At 41.8% G+C, this 18,231-nt stretch overlaps 1 protein-coding gene across 1 annotated transcript; it reads left to right on the forward strand.

Annotated features, from left to right (window-relative positions):
- The first annotated feature begins 3,491 nt into the window (after positions 1–3,491).
- Positions 3,492–4,751, forward strand: LOC119649092. The gene is made up of 4 exons (XM_038051095.1): positions 3,492–3,869; positions 4,173–4,307; positions 4,364–4,507; positions 4,565–4,751. The coding sequence occupies exons 1-4, from the start codon at positions 3,584–3,586 to the stop codon at positions 4,588–4,590; spliced, it is 591 nt and encodes a 196-aa protein (XP_037907023.1). The 5' UTR covers positions 3,492–3,583; the 3' UTR covers positions 4,591–4,751.
- The last annotated feature ends 13,480 nt before the right edge of the window (positions 4,752–18,231 follow it).

Raw genomic sequence — 18,231 nt, forward strand, 5'->3', positions numbered from 1 at the left:
TAACAAAGGGTTTGTCAAAATACGAACTACTTTAAAAAAATATTTTTTAATAGTATTGAAAATCCTTCGTTGAATGACCAGCAATTATCACAATATATATGCGGTAAAAATTTAGCGTTGATTGGACTAGTAGTTATTAATGATTGTGTCCACCGCAAAGGCACTTTAACAAAAACACGATTCTGAGATAATTGCGTTTAAAGTTTGTTTGTGTTATTAAAGGGGTCATCCCGTGTGTCAGGTTGGAGAAATCGATTTTTTTTGCATGAATTGTATCTATATATAGTGGAGAATATGTGGGCAAAGGGATTTTCCGATATTCCGAGTCGTTCAGAAATTACATTGTTAAACAGGTAAGGAGCCGCGGCTAGAGTACTCGATGAGAAAGAGCATCGAATCTTTTTTTAACTGTTAGTTTTTTACCTGAGCCTTATAAATTCGAACACAGGTATAAATAAAAAAAGATGGAAAACCAATCAATTGTCTAAACTTATTTGCTGTTTGGAATAAAAAGGATAGTCCACTCTAGAGTGAGCGCTGAAAGGCTTTCAAGCTATACTGAGTTATATTTTGTTGTAAGTATTGTGCTGTTTGTGTGTTCAGTGATTTTTTTAAATGGATCGTACGAAGGGAGATGGCTTTAACTTTCGACGTCATGCTCGCATTAAAAAATGAGTATTTCATGGAAATCGATATTTATCAGAGAAGAAAAAGGACTTCGCATCAACATCAGCAAAGAAATTTTTAGCAAGCATGAACATGGATGTTCCATTTGTGACAAGTTTTGTATATTGTATTATTGTATATTGGATTTTGCTAGAGTTTTCTCCGGTATTTCTGCAAATTTCTGCAAATAATAAAATATAGGTAGTAGTAAAAAAGGAATGCGTTGGACATGTCGAGAAAAGAATGGGAACGCGGCTTAGAAATGCAAAGAAGAATCAGAAAAGCATTGGTGGAAAAGGGGCTGGAAAACTTACTGATAAGGTTATTAGCGACCACATTACATTTTTTGGGCTAGCTATTCGTCGACACGCAAATTCGATAGAAGGAATGATGCAAGAAACTTTCTTCCATAAATGTTCTACAGACGAAAGTCCACAGCATCAAAATTGTCCAGCAGGCGAGGACAGTTGGTGCAAATGGCGCAAAGCGGAAGCTAAAGGAGAACTGGATAGTTGCCACCACGAGAAGGCACCTTTGACTGAAGAAGTTCAAACAGTCATCAAACCAATCTATGAATATTTGTCACGAGATGATCTCTTGAACAGATGTTTAGGAGCAGAGACCCAAATTAACAATGAGTCGTTAAATGCATTGATCTTGACTTTCGCGCCTAAACACCTTAATTTTGGGGCCAAGGTCGTAGAAATAGCCACTTTTCTGGCTGTAATTATTTTCAATGAAGGATTCAATGGCATTCTCAAAATTCTAGTGACAATGGGGTGTCAAGTTGGTCACATATGTCAGGTTTATGCCGGCCGCCGTAATGAAGCGCGAATTTGGCTAAACACAAAACCTGATTAAAATCGGTTTACTGAAGCGGAATTTGTGTAAACACAAAACCTTATTAAAATCGGTTTACTGTCTGTTTGTCTGTCCGTCTGTCTGTCTGTCTGTCCGTCACACGCATTTTTCTCGGAGACAGTTATAGCGATTGGCACCAAAATTGGTAGAAAGGTGGGAACTGTGAACGCTCACGCATATAGTGAGCTACATCCGTTTACGTCGAATTTAAGGGGGGTCCCCATACATGCAAAAGGGGGGTGTAACATTTTTTTTCATCAAATATAGTCATGTAGAGTATCAAATTAAAGGTCTCGGTTAGTACTTTTCGAGGCCGGTCTTAGTTTTGACATTTGTTGAAAAGGTGGGGAGTGCGGGGGGTTGAAAGTGGTCATTTTTTTAACGAACCCATTCTCAGAAACTACCAAACCGAAACGGCTGCCACTATATGGTGCCTAGGCTCCAAAATACCCTGCATATCGATACCTGTTAAAATAAAGTTAATAATAGTACATTACTAGATTTTTTAGTAATTGACAGGAAAGGCCCCCTTAAGTTCACTCTAGAGTCACAAAATTTTGCAGCAATGTAAGCTATAGCATAGAGCATGATCCTGATGATTTGGTGAAAATCGCACTATTACTAATAAAGTTATACTAGGTCAAAACTGCCGCTTTTCCGCAAATTCAAGACTATGAATGTAAATATTACTTGAAAGTGTAAATTTTCACAAAATATATGCATATTTTACGTGCTACATGCTAATGAGACAAATGCACACTCAAATCTCTTTATAAAGGAAATACACAAAACCTTTCATACCTCAAGCGCTGAGCTTCCGGTTTCCCGACTTGTTTATTGATAAAAAAAGCCGTAAAAAAACACCAAAATCCGAAAAATTAAGTTTAAAAGCCCACCAAAAATTTACCTTTTAATATTTTCTAATTATCTTAGTTTGTGGATCGTGGAATATTGACCACATTAAAATGCCGTTTAGTTTTTTTCCTCAGATGAACACAGCGCCCTCCAGCGTAGCAGCAGAAAAACACATTTTTTGGAGATGGGTGCATAAATTGATACGTATTCTGAAAACTAGTTACGATATCAAGCTGAAAAATTATCACCTATACCAGAAATATCAATAAACATATGGTGAAAAAATCACATTTCTATCTTTATCCAGTCCTTCAAAATAATTTTTCAAAAAAAGGAAAAAAAACGGCCTTCACACGGGATGACCCCCTTAACAACAATTAGCTTATCTATGAAATTTATTGAGAATATTCTTGATGTACTCAAAGAATATGCAATGAAAAAATTCGATTTCGGCGGCCATTTCAGCTGTATGTAACCCCTTAATATTGACGTTCTCTCCAACAAAACCACTTGTAACGATCAACCAAGACCCATGGTGAAACAAAATTTGCATCTCTCTTTGCTTGCATGGGGAGCCCCCTGTTAAACTTCACGTAACTTTATGTTACTCACTGTATGCGACGGATTTTATAGTTCCCATATGTCTACCAAATTTCGTTTGGATCGTTGTAGCCGTTTTTGGAGAAAATGCGCGTGACAGGCAGAAGGACAGTGAATCGATTTTAATAAGGCTTTGTTTTACACAAAACCTTAAAAATAAGTTTTTTTCTGAACTTGAACAGCGATTCCATGATATAACTTGTATTGCTATGATTCTACACCAGATCGATATCAGAAAGCTCCCATAGAGAAATTATTCCAAGTGTTTTAATAAATTCAAAAACCCCTATAAACAATTATTACAGTGACGACATTTTGTTGAAGTTTAGATGCGAATCGTAGTAACGACGTACTTTAATTAGCTTAATTAGCCGATACAAACTAGAAGCTCTCTCAGTCGTTCTCCATCACAGTTAATTCAAGTATTCTAATACGTGTAGGGAGTCAGACAACAAGTTGCTTCCTACTGAGCGTAGAAAATTTTATGTAGATTCCAGGAACAAAAACAGGTTTATTATTCGTAAGAAGCATTATATGAGTTGGCAGCGTGTCGTTACCACTCTCACATGTTCCCTTAGTACTATCTTATTAAGATCTGAAGATGCTTCATCTACAACGAGTTTTTTTAACATTATTTGTTTCAAGTTTTTCTTTGTTTTGTAATTGTGAATACAGTAAAACTCCAGTGCCCTTTTCGAAACTAGCGACGTGTCAGGAATTTGATATTGAGTCGGACAATTGTCGCCAATTTTTTCCCATCGAGAGTATTAAAAACTATAAAACGAATGAATACAAATTGTATTTGAAGTTTTACGTGATGGCTTCGACCGACGCAAACATTGTTCTCTTCAATGGTATTCCTAAATGGGATGTGCGGTATACAGTAGGTAAATAACATATGTATGTAGATGTACATATATATATATATATTTATGTTTAATCGAAACCGCGAAATGGGATATCATACCAGCACCGACCGACTCTGATTGAAACAAAGTAAATGCAAGTTTGGTATCATACTTCGGTAACTGGGCTGGGGTACTGACGCCCATATTACGTGCGGAACTGTACAGAAAAAAAGGTAGAAATAAAAAAAATATATACAAAATCAACAATCACCAAGATCAAATCACTTTGGAGGAATCGCTATTTTTATTTTTTTATTTTAACTTTATTTGTTCCTTTTTCAGTTGTTAGTGGTGGCTCAGATAATAGATATTCATGGTTGAGAAACACTAACGACACTACAGTGGGTCCAGAGAGCCACTTGGGCCAACTGCTCTCACCACTTTGGCCACTTCCTATCACAGTCCGGCAGAAAATAAGTAAATTTTTGGAAAGTATAAAACGTTCAAATATTAATGAGGATGTTTTTTTCTAGACGGGGAATTGCAAATTTCAGTCCCAGGAGTGGCGGATCCGCTTCTGGTAGCCGATGCTTCTGATTTGAAAGAAATAAAAGCGTTTTGTATGTACGCATGGAAAAATAAGAGTCGGTGGTTTTATAACTGCACTGAAGAAGAAGGTAATGTCACAATAGTTGATTACTTCCGAAAGCCAAATAATTTGCTGGTGATTGTAGATATTTTTTTGGACGATGCGCTCTAACGAAATCCAATTGGAAGCTGATATCATACAATTTACTCCTCAGATGAAAATAATTAGCTGTTCAAACGGAAGAAAATTGTAGCCAAATTACCCTAGCATTTAATATAATAATCCCTATAAACTAGCTTTCTATAAATAAAATGAAGAGTAAACAATCGAATCATTGATTTCTAATATGGTAATAATATTGTCAAGGGAAGTTGCACGGCGTCCTAAAAGAACTATTGTACGCCTACTGGTTATTGCCTACCTATAAACTTTAGTATGTTGTTTAAAGCTATAACCGACAGGACCTTTAGCGTAGGCCAGTAGTTGGCTGGACTTAAAGAAGATCGTACCTCTTGCATTTATCTCAGCATCACATATCACTTTCTTTAACCGGGTTATTCAGGAAGAAAAAACCCATCTGACTGGCAAGAAAGTACCACTGTTCCAATATGGAAAAAGAAAGGTAGTCCAGCAGAATGTTCAAATTACCGTCCGATCCGATTACTTTCCCATACCATGAAGATTTCTGAACGCATTCTTGACAACCGTATTCGCGAAATCGTCGAAATAACCGTGAATCAAGCCGAATTTGTCAAGCACTGCGGAACTACTGACACAATACACACTGCGCGGTTATTCATGGAGAAACACCGTGAGAAGCATCGCCCTCTTTACATTGCATTTCTGGATCTAGAGAAAGCGTTCGACCGTGTACCACACGAACTCATCTGGTATGCTTTACGACAACACTTCGTGCCAGAAGAACTTGTGTGCTGGGTACAATTACTCTACCATGATCCGAAAAGTAAAGTTCGAAGTATGGCGGGTGTATCAAAACCGCTTCGTGTCTCTGTTGATGTTCATCAAGGAAGCGCCCTCTCACCACTCCTCTTTGTTCTTGTTATGGACTCCGTCACACGGGATATCCAACGTCCAGCGCCCTATACACTGCTTTATGCAGATGATGTTTTCCTAGCCTCTGATAGCAAAAATGATCTCGAGCAACTTCTTCAAAAATGGAATGATCGTCTCATGCAACACAGTCTCAGATTGAATTTAAACAAAACTGAATTTTTGATGACCGATCCCCATAAAACAGGCACAATCACTGTCAGCGGCAGTGATCTGCCCAGAACTAAGTGATTTAAATAGCTCGGTTCAACGCTATCAGCCAATGGAGAACTGCGCTATGAAATTGCTTCACGCATTAACGCAACCTGGATGAAGTGGCGTTCCCCAACTGGTGTTCTTTGTCATCGACGTATCAACGAACGTCTCAAATCTAAAATCTACCGCAATATCGTCCTTTCAGTCGCTCTCTATGGCTTTGAGTGTTGGCCGACCATAAAAGACAATGAACGGCGTCTTGCGGTAATGGAGACGAAGATGCTACTTTGGACTAATGGCGTCATACGTTTAGATCACTTCCGAAATGAGGATATCCGCGATCGTGATGGGGTTGCACCGATCGTGGAAAAGTTGCGAGAGAGGCGTCTTCGATGATATGGTCACGCAATTCATGCCAACGAAAATTCGCTTGGCAAGATTGGTCTGAACATCTGAACAACCGCTTGTGAACGGGACAAAGGCTGACGAAAAAGAAGAAGATCACGGATCACTTTCTCGAGGGCCATGTTAAAGAGGACGCATGATAGGGCATCCCCTTGTGGTAGACCGTTGTTGATGTCGAATGGTCTTGAGAGTGATCCTGCTGCTTTTATCTGGCTTCGCACATTGGTCAGGATCAGCCTAGTCAGTCTTATTAATTTCGTCGGGATACCGAATTCTCTCATGGCCGTGTACAGTTTTACTCTGGCTACGCTATCATAAGCGGCTTTAAAGTCGATGAATAGATGGTGCAACCGGTGCAAGAGAAAATCTGATCTGCTGCTGATTTGCCTGGAGTGAACCCTCTTTGGTATGGGCCAATGATGTTCTGGGCGTATGAGGCTATCCGGTCTAGCAAGATAGCGGATAATATCTTATAGATGGTACTCAGCAACGTGATACCTCTATAATTGCTGCACTGTGTTATATCTCCCTTTTTATGTATGAGACAAATAATGCCTCTTTGCCAGTCGTCAGGTATTGATTCGCTGTCTCATACCTTGAGCACAAGTTGATCAACCACTTGGTGTAATTGGTCGCCTCCATATTTAACCAATTCGGCTGTAATTCCATTGGCTCCTGGCGACTTATGACTTTTAGGCCGATGAATTGCACAAACTGATTCTCCTATGCTTGGTGGTGGCAGTATTTGTCCGTCATCTTCAGTTGGGGGGACCTCCAATCCGTTGATTCCGGTTGTTCAGTAGTTCATCAAAGTACTCAACCCATCGCCCCAATATGCCCATTCTGTCGGAAATCAGATTTCCCCTCTTAGTTTCGGTAGGATGAGGTGTATAAGGCTTCATCCTGCTGACTTGTTGGTAAAACTTGCGTGCCTGTTGCGGTTGCTCCCCGCACTTTTCGAGTTCGCAGACCTGTTGGTTCTCCCAGGCTTCTTTTGTCCATCTGTGAAGTTGCTTCTCCGCCTGCCGGAGTTCGTGATTAATCTCCGCGCGCCCACGTCCTGTGAAAATGCAAAATTACTCGGTATACAGCATTTTTGCGTTCCATTGCTAGCTTACATTCATCGTCAAACCAGCCGTTCCGATTCCTTTTGCGGCTGGGGCCAAGTATGTTTGCGGCCGTATCCATGACAACGTTGATTGTGAAGATCATTTGTTGATGGTTCATCTCCAGATCCTCTGTTGACTGCGGTTATTGCGGTGTCCATTGCTTTCTTATGGGTATTGCGGAGGGCTGTGTTGTAGATGGCTTTAGTGTTGACTCTCACCTGATTGTCAAAGGGGATTCTGTGTGGTGTTGTTATTCGAGCTCGGAGAACCATGCTACCGAGATAATGATCGGAGTTTATATTGTCCCCCTATATGTTCTGACATTCATCAAGGCTGAGAGATGGCGGCGTTGGATCAACACGTGGTCGATTTGGTTGAAAGTGGTCCCGTCTGGAGAGGGTTGTATGCTTGTGGACCGCTTTCCGCGCAAACCAGGTACTTCCAGCAACCATTTCGTGTAGCACTGCTAATTGAATAATCCGCAGTCCGTTATCATTTGTATTTTGGTGTAAGCTATGGGGCCAACGTATCGCCTGAATACGGGCTCCTTCCCTACTTGACTGTTCTTTCTACTGCCTCGTGGAAAGTATCCTTCTCCGATTCTGCTGTCTCCTCTGTAAGGGCGTGAACGCTAATGAGGCTTCTATTTCTAAACTTGCCTCGTAAGCACAGAGTGTTTAGCCGTTCGCTTATGTTTTCAAAGCCGATAACAGCAGGTTTCGTTTTTTGGCTGACTAAGTAACCTACTCCGGGCACATGCTTTACTGGATAGCCACTATAATATATGGTATAGCGGTCCTTCTCCAGGAAACCGATCCCTCTCCAGCGCATCTCCTGTAACGCTGTTACATTAGCCCTATATTGGAACAGGGTATCAGCTAGCTTGGCAGCTTCATCTCTTGTACAGGGAACGCACATTCCATGAGAAAATGCGCAAATCGTTAAGCCTTTGTCGTTGCCGGGTTCGTCGTTGTGTAATCCGTCCAGTCCGAGGCTCCGGTTGTGGCTTCGTAACAAGTTGTTTTCCGTGTATGGTTGCCAGCCCTACCCAACCCCTAACCTAAAGGACCAGTTGGTACAATTTGTCCCGTTTTCGGGCGCGGGAGACTCGCCTTCATCCTTCTCCGTCTGCAGCTTTTCGTTAAGAAAGAGCTCGCAGCGGTCACCACGTGGAGGTGGACATAGGGTTTGGTAGTAGAGCTGTTGGCGTTGGTTCAGCAGGCATTTCCCTAGTTTTATGCTTCATCGTGGGTACCAATCCACGTTTCGCCCTGGGACCTATACTACCCTTTGGCTTTCTATATTTGTCAATAATCCTAGTTTGCGGACTGTGGTTAAGTCTGCACTTTCAAATGCCGTTTACAGTTTGTCTTTAAAATGATGACAGCGCCCTTTAGCGTGGCAGCAGAGAAACGCTTGTTTTTGGAGATGGGTGTATAAGGTGCTCTGTATTTCAGAAATGATCCATGCTTTTGGGCTAGAAAAAATACTACGCAAGCTCAAGATATTGATAAATATATGGTGAAAAATTCGTACCTTTATCCAGTACTAGACAACAAATTTCTAAAAAAAATGGAAAAAACAGGATGACCCCCTTAAGTCGCCACTCTCTCCCAGTTTGCTCTGTTGCTCCAATATGTTTTAAATATCTTACCAAAGTGAAACCTCGTTGTCATGCATCCCTATTTTTTCCATGCTATGGGTCTGCCAGTCATCAAAGCCCTTGTATCTTTCTGACATATGCTTTCAACATGTGTCTTCCAGAATAATTTTTGGTCTAATGTGATTCCCAAATATACTTACTCGTTTCATCCCCATGTCAGGTAATCTAATGATACTCAGGTGATCAAACTTACGCTTCCTAGTGAATGGTACTTTGATATATTGCCCTTGGCTAGATTTTTGCGCAGCCCCACCTTCCTGTACCAACTATTAGTGATTCGTGGTCCAGTTTGGATTCTGTCAAATAGCGTATCCCCACATTTGCCCCTGCAGATTGAAACAATGCCATCAGTGTAACCCTGGACCTGTATTCCAGTATTTGCTAGCTCTGCTTGAAATTGATTGATTGATGTGTTGTACAAGAGGGTCCGGATCGGAACCCAGCTTACTTTCTGGCGACCAAACTTTCGAGATGTTCTTTAATGCGTTCCAGGATTATTTTAGCTGTTATCATTGCAACGGCATGCAGCACGCAGATACCCCTCCAATTATCACATTCAGGACGGAACCCCTTGTTTGGGATCTTGACGATCATTACCTTTTTCCACTTTCGTGGTGTCGGATTCTCAAGATTTCCGTGCGAGGGAAAGTAGTAGATCTGCACTAACCACAGGTGCAGCGAAAAACAACTCCGCGGGAAGAACGTGAAGCGACTTTATTCTGTTTGAGTGCATTGATGGCCGAAATGATTTCTCTTCTGCTTGGAGGAACAGTCCTATGCTACGGTGACTAGCCATTTCGTCCACAACAGGAAGAATTTCAACGCATGTGATACTATTAGAAGGACGTCTTTCCCAGGACCACCGAAAGTTCTTTCGTGATGCGCCATTCCCCTAACCAGCGCAAAAGCAGATTCTCTCTTACCACGACGTACACTATGCTGAAATTCTCGGAATTACGTTCGATATCGGAATTCAAGTGCGTCACGCCCGTCATCATTCATAGTGGCCAATAGAGCTTCCAACCCCTCTCATTCATCAATCCGCTTCCGATCTTGCATATGATACCCTTTCGGGACGTTGCCGACGACCTGTGTAGCACTCATGGGAGCCGATTGTTTATTCTGAAGTGAGTTAGGCATTATATCTCCCTTTTGAACAGCAAGGTAGCTCTCCCACTGTGAAGTGGCAGCATGATCATTCAACTTGCGACTCCTTGTGACTTCTTTCGAGGCCGATCTCACCGCCTCTTTTACACACAAATTTGGGAGACAACTCCTAAATCTTCAGACTGTCAGAAACCGGTTCCAAGGTCAAGAGAGCATGACTTGCTGTAGCTATCTGAAGCAACCAGACATCGGAATCGCGTCTGCTACCACTTGGCTTTCCAGAGTACAAAAGTACATTGTGGCAAGAGGGAGGGGAGTACTTTCAAGAGTCCCACCATATTACTTCGCTTAGACCCAGAATGTCCAGCTTATATCATCGGAATTTCCGCTCAAGTTAGAGAAAGCGAGCATTCTGTGTACCCTCGTTACCGTTTTCGAGGAGCGTGCGCACATTACAGAAACAAATCATAGTTCAATTTCGATTGTCAAATGTCGCAGCTCTGAGGTCAGCCCCTATTCGATAAATTGTTAAGGTTTCGGTAGCAATAAAGTTTCAAAATTAGTAGCTTACTGTCCCACAAATTTCTATCCCGTTCAGTCGCATCTTACAACAACCAGGGAGGACTTTGGCTGTATCGTTGAGCCCACATTCCCAGGGCAATACAAATACAATACAAAGACGACCGTCTTTGACTGACGACCATATTTTCAAGATCACGTTAGGAGACAATCCTTTTTTGACAACATCATTGATCAGGCAAAAGCTCAATTCAGCTCAACAACCCCTTTCGGACCATATCCAGCAACTGGAATTGGTGTGAAAATATTCGACATTGATGCCACGTGAATAATGTGAGAAAAAATTGAATGATCGGCTCATCATATCTTTGCTCGCACGGTACACAAACGAACTTTTTTTGGACTGGGTCATAATTAGGGTGGATTACCTTCGAAAACATCGTAGGGAGAAGGACATATTGCCAAACGGAACTTGAGCTTGAATAAAAGAGTGTTGTATATATGGTGGGACATTCGAGGACCAATACTTTACAAGCTGCTGAAACCGACAAAAAAGCTAAATTCGGTGAGGTACTGCGAGCCGGTGGAGAATTTAAACAGAACACTCTAAGAAAAGAAACCAGGTGCGTTCAATAGGAAGAACGCCAGATTGCTTCATGATAATGTAAGGCCACATGCTGCTTAGGAACTCATCGCAAACTTGCAGACTTACGTTGGGGATTTCTGCCGCATCCACCATGCTCTCTGGACGTAGCACTCACCGACTACCATCTTAAAAAATATTTGCAGGGCAGAAAATTCGAAGAGAATGTCAGACAATTACTGGTCCAATTTTTCGCCGCGTTTTAACACTTACCTGCGCTCCCAAGGAGCTGAACATGTGCACGCACGTCCTGGTCAGGATAGATGCTGTCCGAAAGCCGCGGCAGCCTCCACATGAAGGCTCGTACCGTGTTCTCGAATGGGGAGAGCATTTCTTCCAGCTCGAGATCGGAGCACACAAAAAGGCTGTCTCCTTAGCCACGGAGTTCCGGGTTCAGTCGCTGAAATCCCTAGGTTTCATCTGGGGGTGGAGTGATGTGGCGTAGCAGGCTTAACAACATTCGAAAATTATTTCGACCGTTCACGAGTTGCTATTGTTTTCTTTACCAAAACTTGTCGCATTTCTTTTAATGTGTAATTGACCGAGCAGGTCTTTTCAATTTAGTCAAAAAATGTTCATTTTAGGTTTATTGCAAAATAATTAAAAGTGTAGTGTCAAATGTAGAAAGTTATGTTTATTATTATCCTCCTCCTTGATCAAATTCGGAGAGTAATCTAGACATCTAAAATACTATTACCGATTAAAATACAGTTGCTCAGAGTTGTAAATTTAGCGCAACCCAAAACACTAAACATCAATATCACACTAAAGTAAATACTTTGAAATAATGTAATATAATCTTGTACTCAAATATACTTTCAAGAGAAACAAACAAAGCCTTTCATACCTGAAGCGCCGAGCCTCCGTAATCCATAGTCCGTTGTACGTATCAGTAAGCGGTAGTGAGCGATGTCTCTTTGTTTAGGATGAATATAATAATTATGTCTTTAATATGTATATATGCCAGTGGTATGGAAATATTTTGAATTTTTATCGACATACGAATGGAAAAACTTGTGTATTTTTCACATAACAGGAACCCAAAACCTTCATGTCCGAAGCGTCCAGCTCCCGGTATTCTGACTTGTTTTCTTTACCTAGGATTCTTCTTCTAAAAATCTTCATCTTGATCCTCTTAAACGCGGGTCCAGATCGAATCCCATTTTTCGCAACAGCGTTGTCTTGTGTCAAACAAAACTTTATTAAAATCGGTTCACTGTCTGTGACTGTCCGTCCTTCTGTCGGTCTGCCTGGCTTTTTGTCACTAGGTCACACCTTTTTTCTTAGAAAGGGTTACTCCTATGGGTTTGTAATTTGGTGGAAAAATGAGAACTGTAAATCCCTTCGCATGCAGTGGGTAACATCGTTCTAGCTCAAAGGGGATCCCCATATGTGGAAAGGGGGAGAGGGTGTAATTTAGTGAGACATCAAATGAAAGGTTTCGGTTATTGCTTTCCAAAGCTGGCCTCGTTTTTGAGATTGGATGCAAGGAGAGAGGGAAGGCGGAGTCTGGAAACTGTTCAACCGAAAAACCTGAAAAAAATGAAGCTACTACTATTTGCCTACACTCCACCAGGATATTTCTATAAATAAAGTTAATAACAGTATATTATCATATTTAGAATCATCAAGTTTTACAATAATATGCTGTTCCATTAGATTATTAACTGTTAGTTATAATAGATCAAAGTTGTCTCTTTTGTGCAATCTAAGACTTTGATTGTCAGTATCACACTAAGGTGAATAGTTTGCTAAACTAAATGAGTAAACATTACGAGCAGGTATACATGGGGCAAATGCTTACTCAAATATTATTTTCTAAGAAATACACAGAGCCTTTCATACCTGAAGTGTTTAGTTTCCGGTTTGCTGACTTGTTTTCTTGATAGCTTCTCGCAATCTTCTTAGTTGGTCTGCCGGTAAGAGCCCACCATAATTATTCCTTCAGCTTTTCGGTGAGCGGATGTCATAAGCTTTCCCTCCGATTTAGACATTTTGAATTTTTCCAGCCTTTCAAAATAGTGAATACAACTCTCATCCATGGTTGGGACGAACAATTTATCTGTGGAAGGTGGAGCAGTAGAGTCCCACAATGTCGCCAAGTTGGTGTGCATCTTTTTGGTAGACATTTTCTAAGCAAGGTTGTTTGATGACTGCTCTAATTTGGTTTTTCTCCATTATGAACTTAACTCTTCGACTGTTCGGTCTTTTAAATCACCCCCGCTCCACCACTGGGATCCATTGGTTCACCTTTGATCACTTGATATCATCGCGCGAGTCATTTTCATTACCACACTCTTGATTGATACCAAGAGCGAACACGGCAAATTTTTCTCACATCTAATTTTTTGTGTCAAATTGAAAACACTATGCCCTGCGATATGGCTGTGGCTGGAACTACTTCTTGCATTTTAATTCGTCGATCACTTAAAACGGTATTATGGATTTTGTCAATCATTCCAGGATTATTCGCTTCCATTGGTAGTAACGCAAGAAGCTCACCTTTTATGGATATACGGCCATGACTAAGTCTATTTACCCAATTGTAAAAATAGCAAATAGCAGATGTGCCATGAACTTAGTCCAATTCAACTTCAATCATCCTCGCTGTTAAACCTTTGCAATTTATGAATGTTTGTGTTAAATTACTGAAGAAATTCACTTTTTCCATTTCTCTAAATAAGCATCGTGTTCAATTGATAATCAAAATAACACCGGATATAATTGAGATTGGAGAATAAAAAGTGAAACTTACTAAAAAGAAACCCTTTCTAACACCACGACCGGCATATCTCCTGGATTTTGTAAGGGGTTATTAAACTCCCTTTGTGTTTATTAGCGTGTTTGTAGTAATGATGATGATAGGACACTGAATGATGGCCCTCGTGTATGAATCTGAATTGATGGCATCCCATAACACCTTCATATGTAATTTACTGAGGTTTTTCGGTGTAACCGGTGGGTAAAAGAGAAGACGAAGAAAGCATGGGTAAAAGATACTGTTGCATTGTACAATGGAATTTAAGCAATCAAACCCTTTTTCTTTCCTTCGTGGTGTTAAATCACCTTCAAGTATTGAAAAACAATAGTATAAATGTCAGGCGACGACGGCTTTACGGTTTCTTACCAGGGCAGAGGCAAATCGTTAGACGCTGCCTCACCTCTGCCCTGGGAGCAGCGTGACCGAAGCGGCTCACAGACGTTGAGTGCTCTTTTATATAATTCACAAAACACGACATGACTACGATCAAGCATTAAGTTGATGCGAACTTAGGACCCCACAATTCTCAAATAAGTACTTTTCGCCTTTTTTGCAAGACAAATATTCACATCCGAATAACTAAAGAATATTTTCTCCGTCGGTGTCTTATCCTTTTTGTGTACTGTGAAATAGAAATACGTTCTACACATATATATAAAGTATATGCGTATTTTATAAGTGGTGAATTCATTTCCTTATCCATATGTATGTTAGTACTGTGCAAGAATTGTCCAATTTAGATGGACATATTTGTCTGATGATTGGCGGTCAAAGGGTAGTATAGGTTCAGGGCGAAATGTGGATTGGTACCCACGATGGAGCATAAAACCTAGGAAATGCCTGCTGAACCAACACCAACAGCTCCACTATCAAACCCTATCTCCACCTAGACGTGGTGATCGCTCGGAGTTCTTTCTGTATGAAAAACTGCAAATGGAGAAGGCTGAAGGCGAGTCTCCCACGTCTAAAAACGAGACAAAAGGTGCCAACTGGTCCTCCAAGTTGGGGGTTGGTAATCGCTGACAACCGCGGAAAACCGATGTTACGAAGCCGCGGAAGGAGCCTCGGACAGGATGGATTTTACAACGACGAACCCGGCAACGACAACGGATTAGCGATTTGCGCATTTTCTCATGGAACGTGCGCTCCCTGTACGGATGCTGCTGAGTAGCTAGTCAATACCCTGTCCCAATATAAGGGTGATGTAACAGCGTTGCAAGAGATGCGATGGACAGAGATCGGTTTCCTGCAGAAGAGCCGCTACACCATATATTATAGTGGCCATCCAGTAAACCATGTGCTCGGAGTAGGTTTCTTAGTCAGCCAAAAAATGAAACCTGGTGTCATTGGGTTTGAAAATATAAACGAAAGGCTATGCACTCTGCGTTTCCGGGGCAAATTTAGAAATATAAGCTTCATAAACGTCCACGTCCCTACGGAGGGAGGAGACTGCAGAGTCGGAGAAGGATACCTTCTACTAGGCAGTTGCTGGAGAGAGAGCAGAGTTGCTGGAAGCATCTGGTTTGCAGGGAAAGCGGTCTACAAACATACGTGGGCCTCTCCAGACGGGACCACTTTCAACCAAATCGACCACGTGCTGATTGAACACCGCCACCTCTCAGCCTTGATAAATATTAGAACATATAGGGGGGCCAATATAGACTCGGACCACTATCTCATTGGCATGGTGCTCCGAGCTTGAATTACGACACCACCTACAATACCCTCTGAAAACCAGGTGAGAGTGAATACTGAAGCCATTCACAATACAGCCCTCCGCAACACATATAAGAGGGAAATGGATACCACAATAACTGCAGTCAACAGAGATCCTGGAAATGAAGCATCAACAAATAATCTTCACAACCAGCTGAAGAACGTTCTCATTGATATGGCCCCAAACATACTTGGCCCCAGCCCCAAAAAAAAGTCGGAACGGCTGGTTTGACGATGAATGTAAGCTAACAACGGAACGGAAGAATGCCGCATACCGAATAATGTTGCATTTTCAAAAAACGCGGGCACGCGCAGAGACTTATCACGCACTCCGTCGAGCGGAGAAGCGACTTCCCAGACGGAAAAAGGAAGCCTGGGAGAACCCAGAAGTCTGTGAACTGGAAAAGTACAGGGAGCAACTGCACCAAGCGGAAGTTTTACCAACAAGTCAGGAGGATGAAGCCTTATACACCTCGATGCTCATCCTGCCGAGACAAAGAGGGAAATCTGATTTCCGACAGAATGGGCATATTAGAGCGATGGGTTGAGTACTTTGATGAACTACTGAACAACCACAACATCGGCGAATTGGAGGTCCCGCCAACTGAAGACGACGGACAAATACTGCCACCGTCAAGTATAGAAGAAACAGTCCGTGCAATTCATCGGCCTAAAAATCATAAATCGCCAGGAGCCGTCGGAATTAAAGCCGAATTGGTTAAATATGGATGCGACCAATTACAACAAGTGGTTCATCAACTCGTACTCAACGTATGGTAGAGCGAGTCAATGCCTGACGACTGACAAAGAGGTATTATCTGCCTCATACATAAAAAGGGTGATATCACATAGTGTAGCAATTATAGAGGTATCACGTTGCTGAGTACCATCGATAAGACAGCCCCATACACTCAGAACATCATTGGCCCATACCAAACAGGCTTCACTCCAGGCAAATCAATAGCAGAACAGATTTTCTCTGTGCGGCAAGCGACGGAAAACTGTTGGAATATGGACACCAGTTGCACCATCTATTCATCGACTTTAAAGCCGGCTATGATAGCATAGCCAGGGTAAAATTGTACACGGCCATGAGAGAATTCGGTATCCCGACGAAATTAATAAGACTGACTAGGCTGACCCTGACCAATGTGTGAGGCCAGATAAAAGCAGCGGGATCACTCTCGAGACCATTCCACATCAACAACGGTCTACGACAAGGGGATGTCCTATCATGCGTCCTCTTTAACCTGGCCCTCGAGACAGTGATCTGTGATGCTGAGGTAAATGCAAAAGGTACGATCCTGTTTAAGTCCACCCAACTACTGACCTATGCTGACAATATCGACATCATGGGAAGAACGACCCGAGGCGTACAAACATCCAGATCGAGCAGGCGGCGTGAGATCTTGGGCTGCACATCAATGAAGGCAAGACAAAATATATTGTGGCAACGTCAGCACCGAAGACCACCCGACCAATAACATTAAATCGTACTGATCAAATGGGAAGAATAAAAGTAGAAGACTACAACTTTGAGACCGTTGATAATTTCTCCTATCTAGGGTCGAAAATCACAACCGATAACAGCTACGATGATGAAATCCGCGCACAGTTGTTGTCAGCCAACAGAACCTATTTCAGCTTAGAAAGACTGTTCCGCTCGAAACGTCTCACCATAGGGTCAAAGTTCTTACTGTACAAGACTATGATCTTGCCAGTCCTCATGTATTCCTCTGAAACTTGGGTTCTTAGCAAGAAAAATTGCGAACTCTTGGCCGCGTTCGAGAGAAGAATCCTCCGAAGAATTTTTGGCCCCCTACATGAAGATAGACGATTCCGTAGCCTACATAACGATGAAGTCTATGAGCGATACCATGACCGATCACTTAATACGTATGGATGAGGATGATCCCACCCGGAAAGTCTATAAGGGCAATATTCATGGTATAAAAAGAAGATGAGGCAGACCCTGCCTGCGATGGAGCGATGGCGTAGGTCAGGACGCCAGACAGCTTTTAGGGATATCGAATTGGTGGGCCTCGGCGCAAACCGGGATGTCTGGAGTTCCTTATTAAGGCATTCCTGGACAACAACGAATACCGGTTGTTGTGCCGTTGATGATGATGATGATATGCGTATTTTGTAAATGGTGATATCCAATTCATTTCCTTATACATATGTATGTTAGTACTGTGCGAGTGAATTGTCCAATTTAGATGGAAATATTTGTCTGGCTCAGACACAGATATCTGTCTCTCTGTTGTTTGAGAAAGGCACAGACATATATCCATCCATTAACTGAGGCAGCACAGCATTAGCCTAATCTGTCGGGTGGTATTGTCGCCAATGTGGGAAGGAAAAACTGCCGTGCCATGTCGGCCCAACCACTGGGTGATTTGATTGATTTTACAACAAAACGTTATCAAGAAGCTTCTTAATGTTGAATTTTTGAAAATGTTTCAATGAGTACAAAACTTGACATAAACAATTATTGTAATCACATGGTGTTTTGAAATTTGAGTGAGAATCGTCGTAACGACGTACCTTATACATAGTTAGCTTTGGATGACACGAAGCAGAAGCTCTCTCTGTGGTTTCCCGTCGCATCTAAGCCACTATA

The sequence above is a fragment of the Hermetia illucens genome, chromosome 2 (genome assembly GCF_905115235.1).
Source record: "Hermetia illucens chromosome 2, iHerIll2.2.curated.20191125, whole genome shotgun sequence".
In the NCBI taxonomy this organism is placed as follows: domain Eukaryota; kingdom Metazoa; phylum Arthropoda; class Insecta; order Diptera; family Stratiomyidae; genus Hermetia; species Hermetia illucens.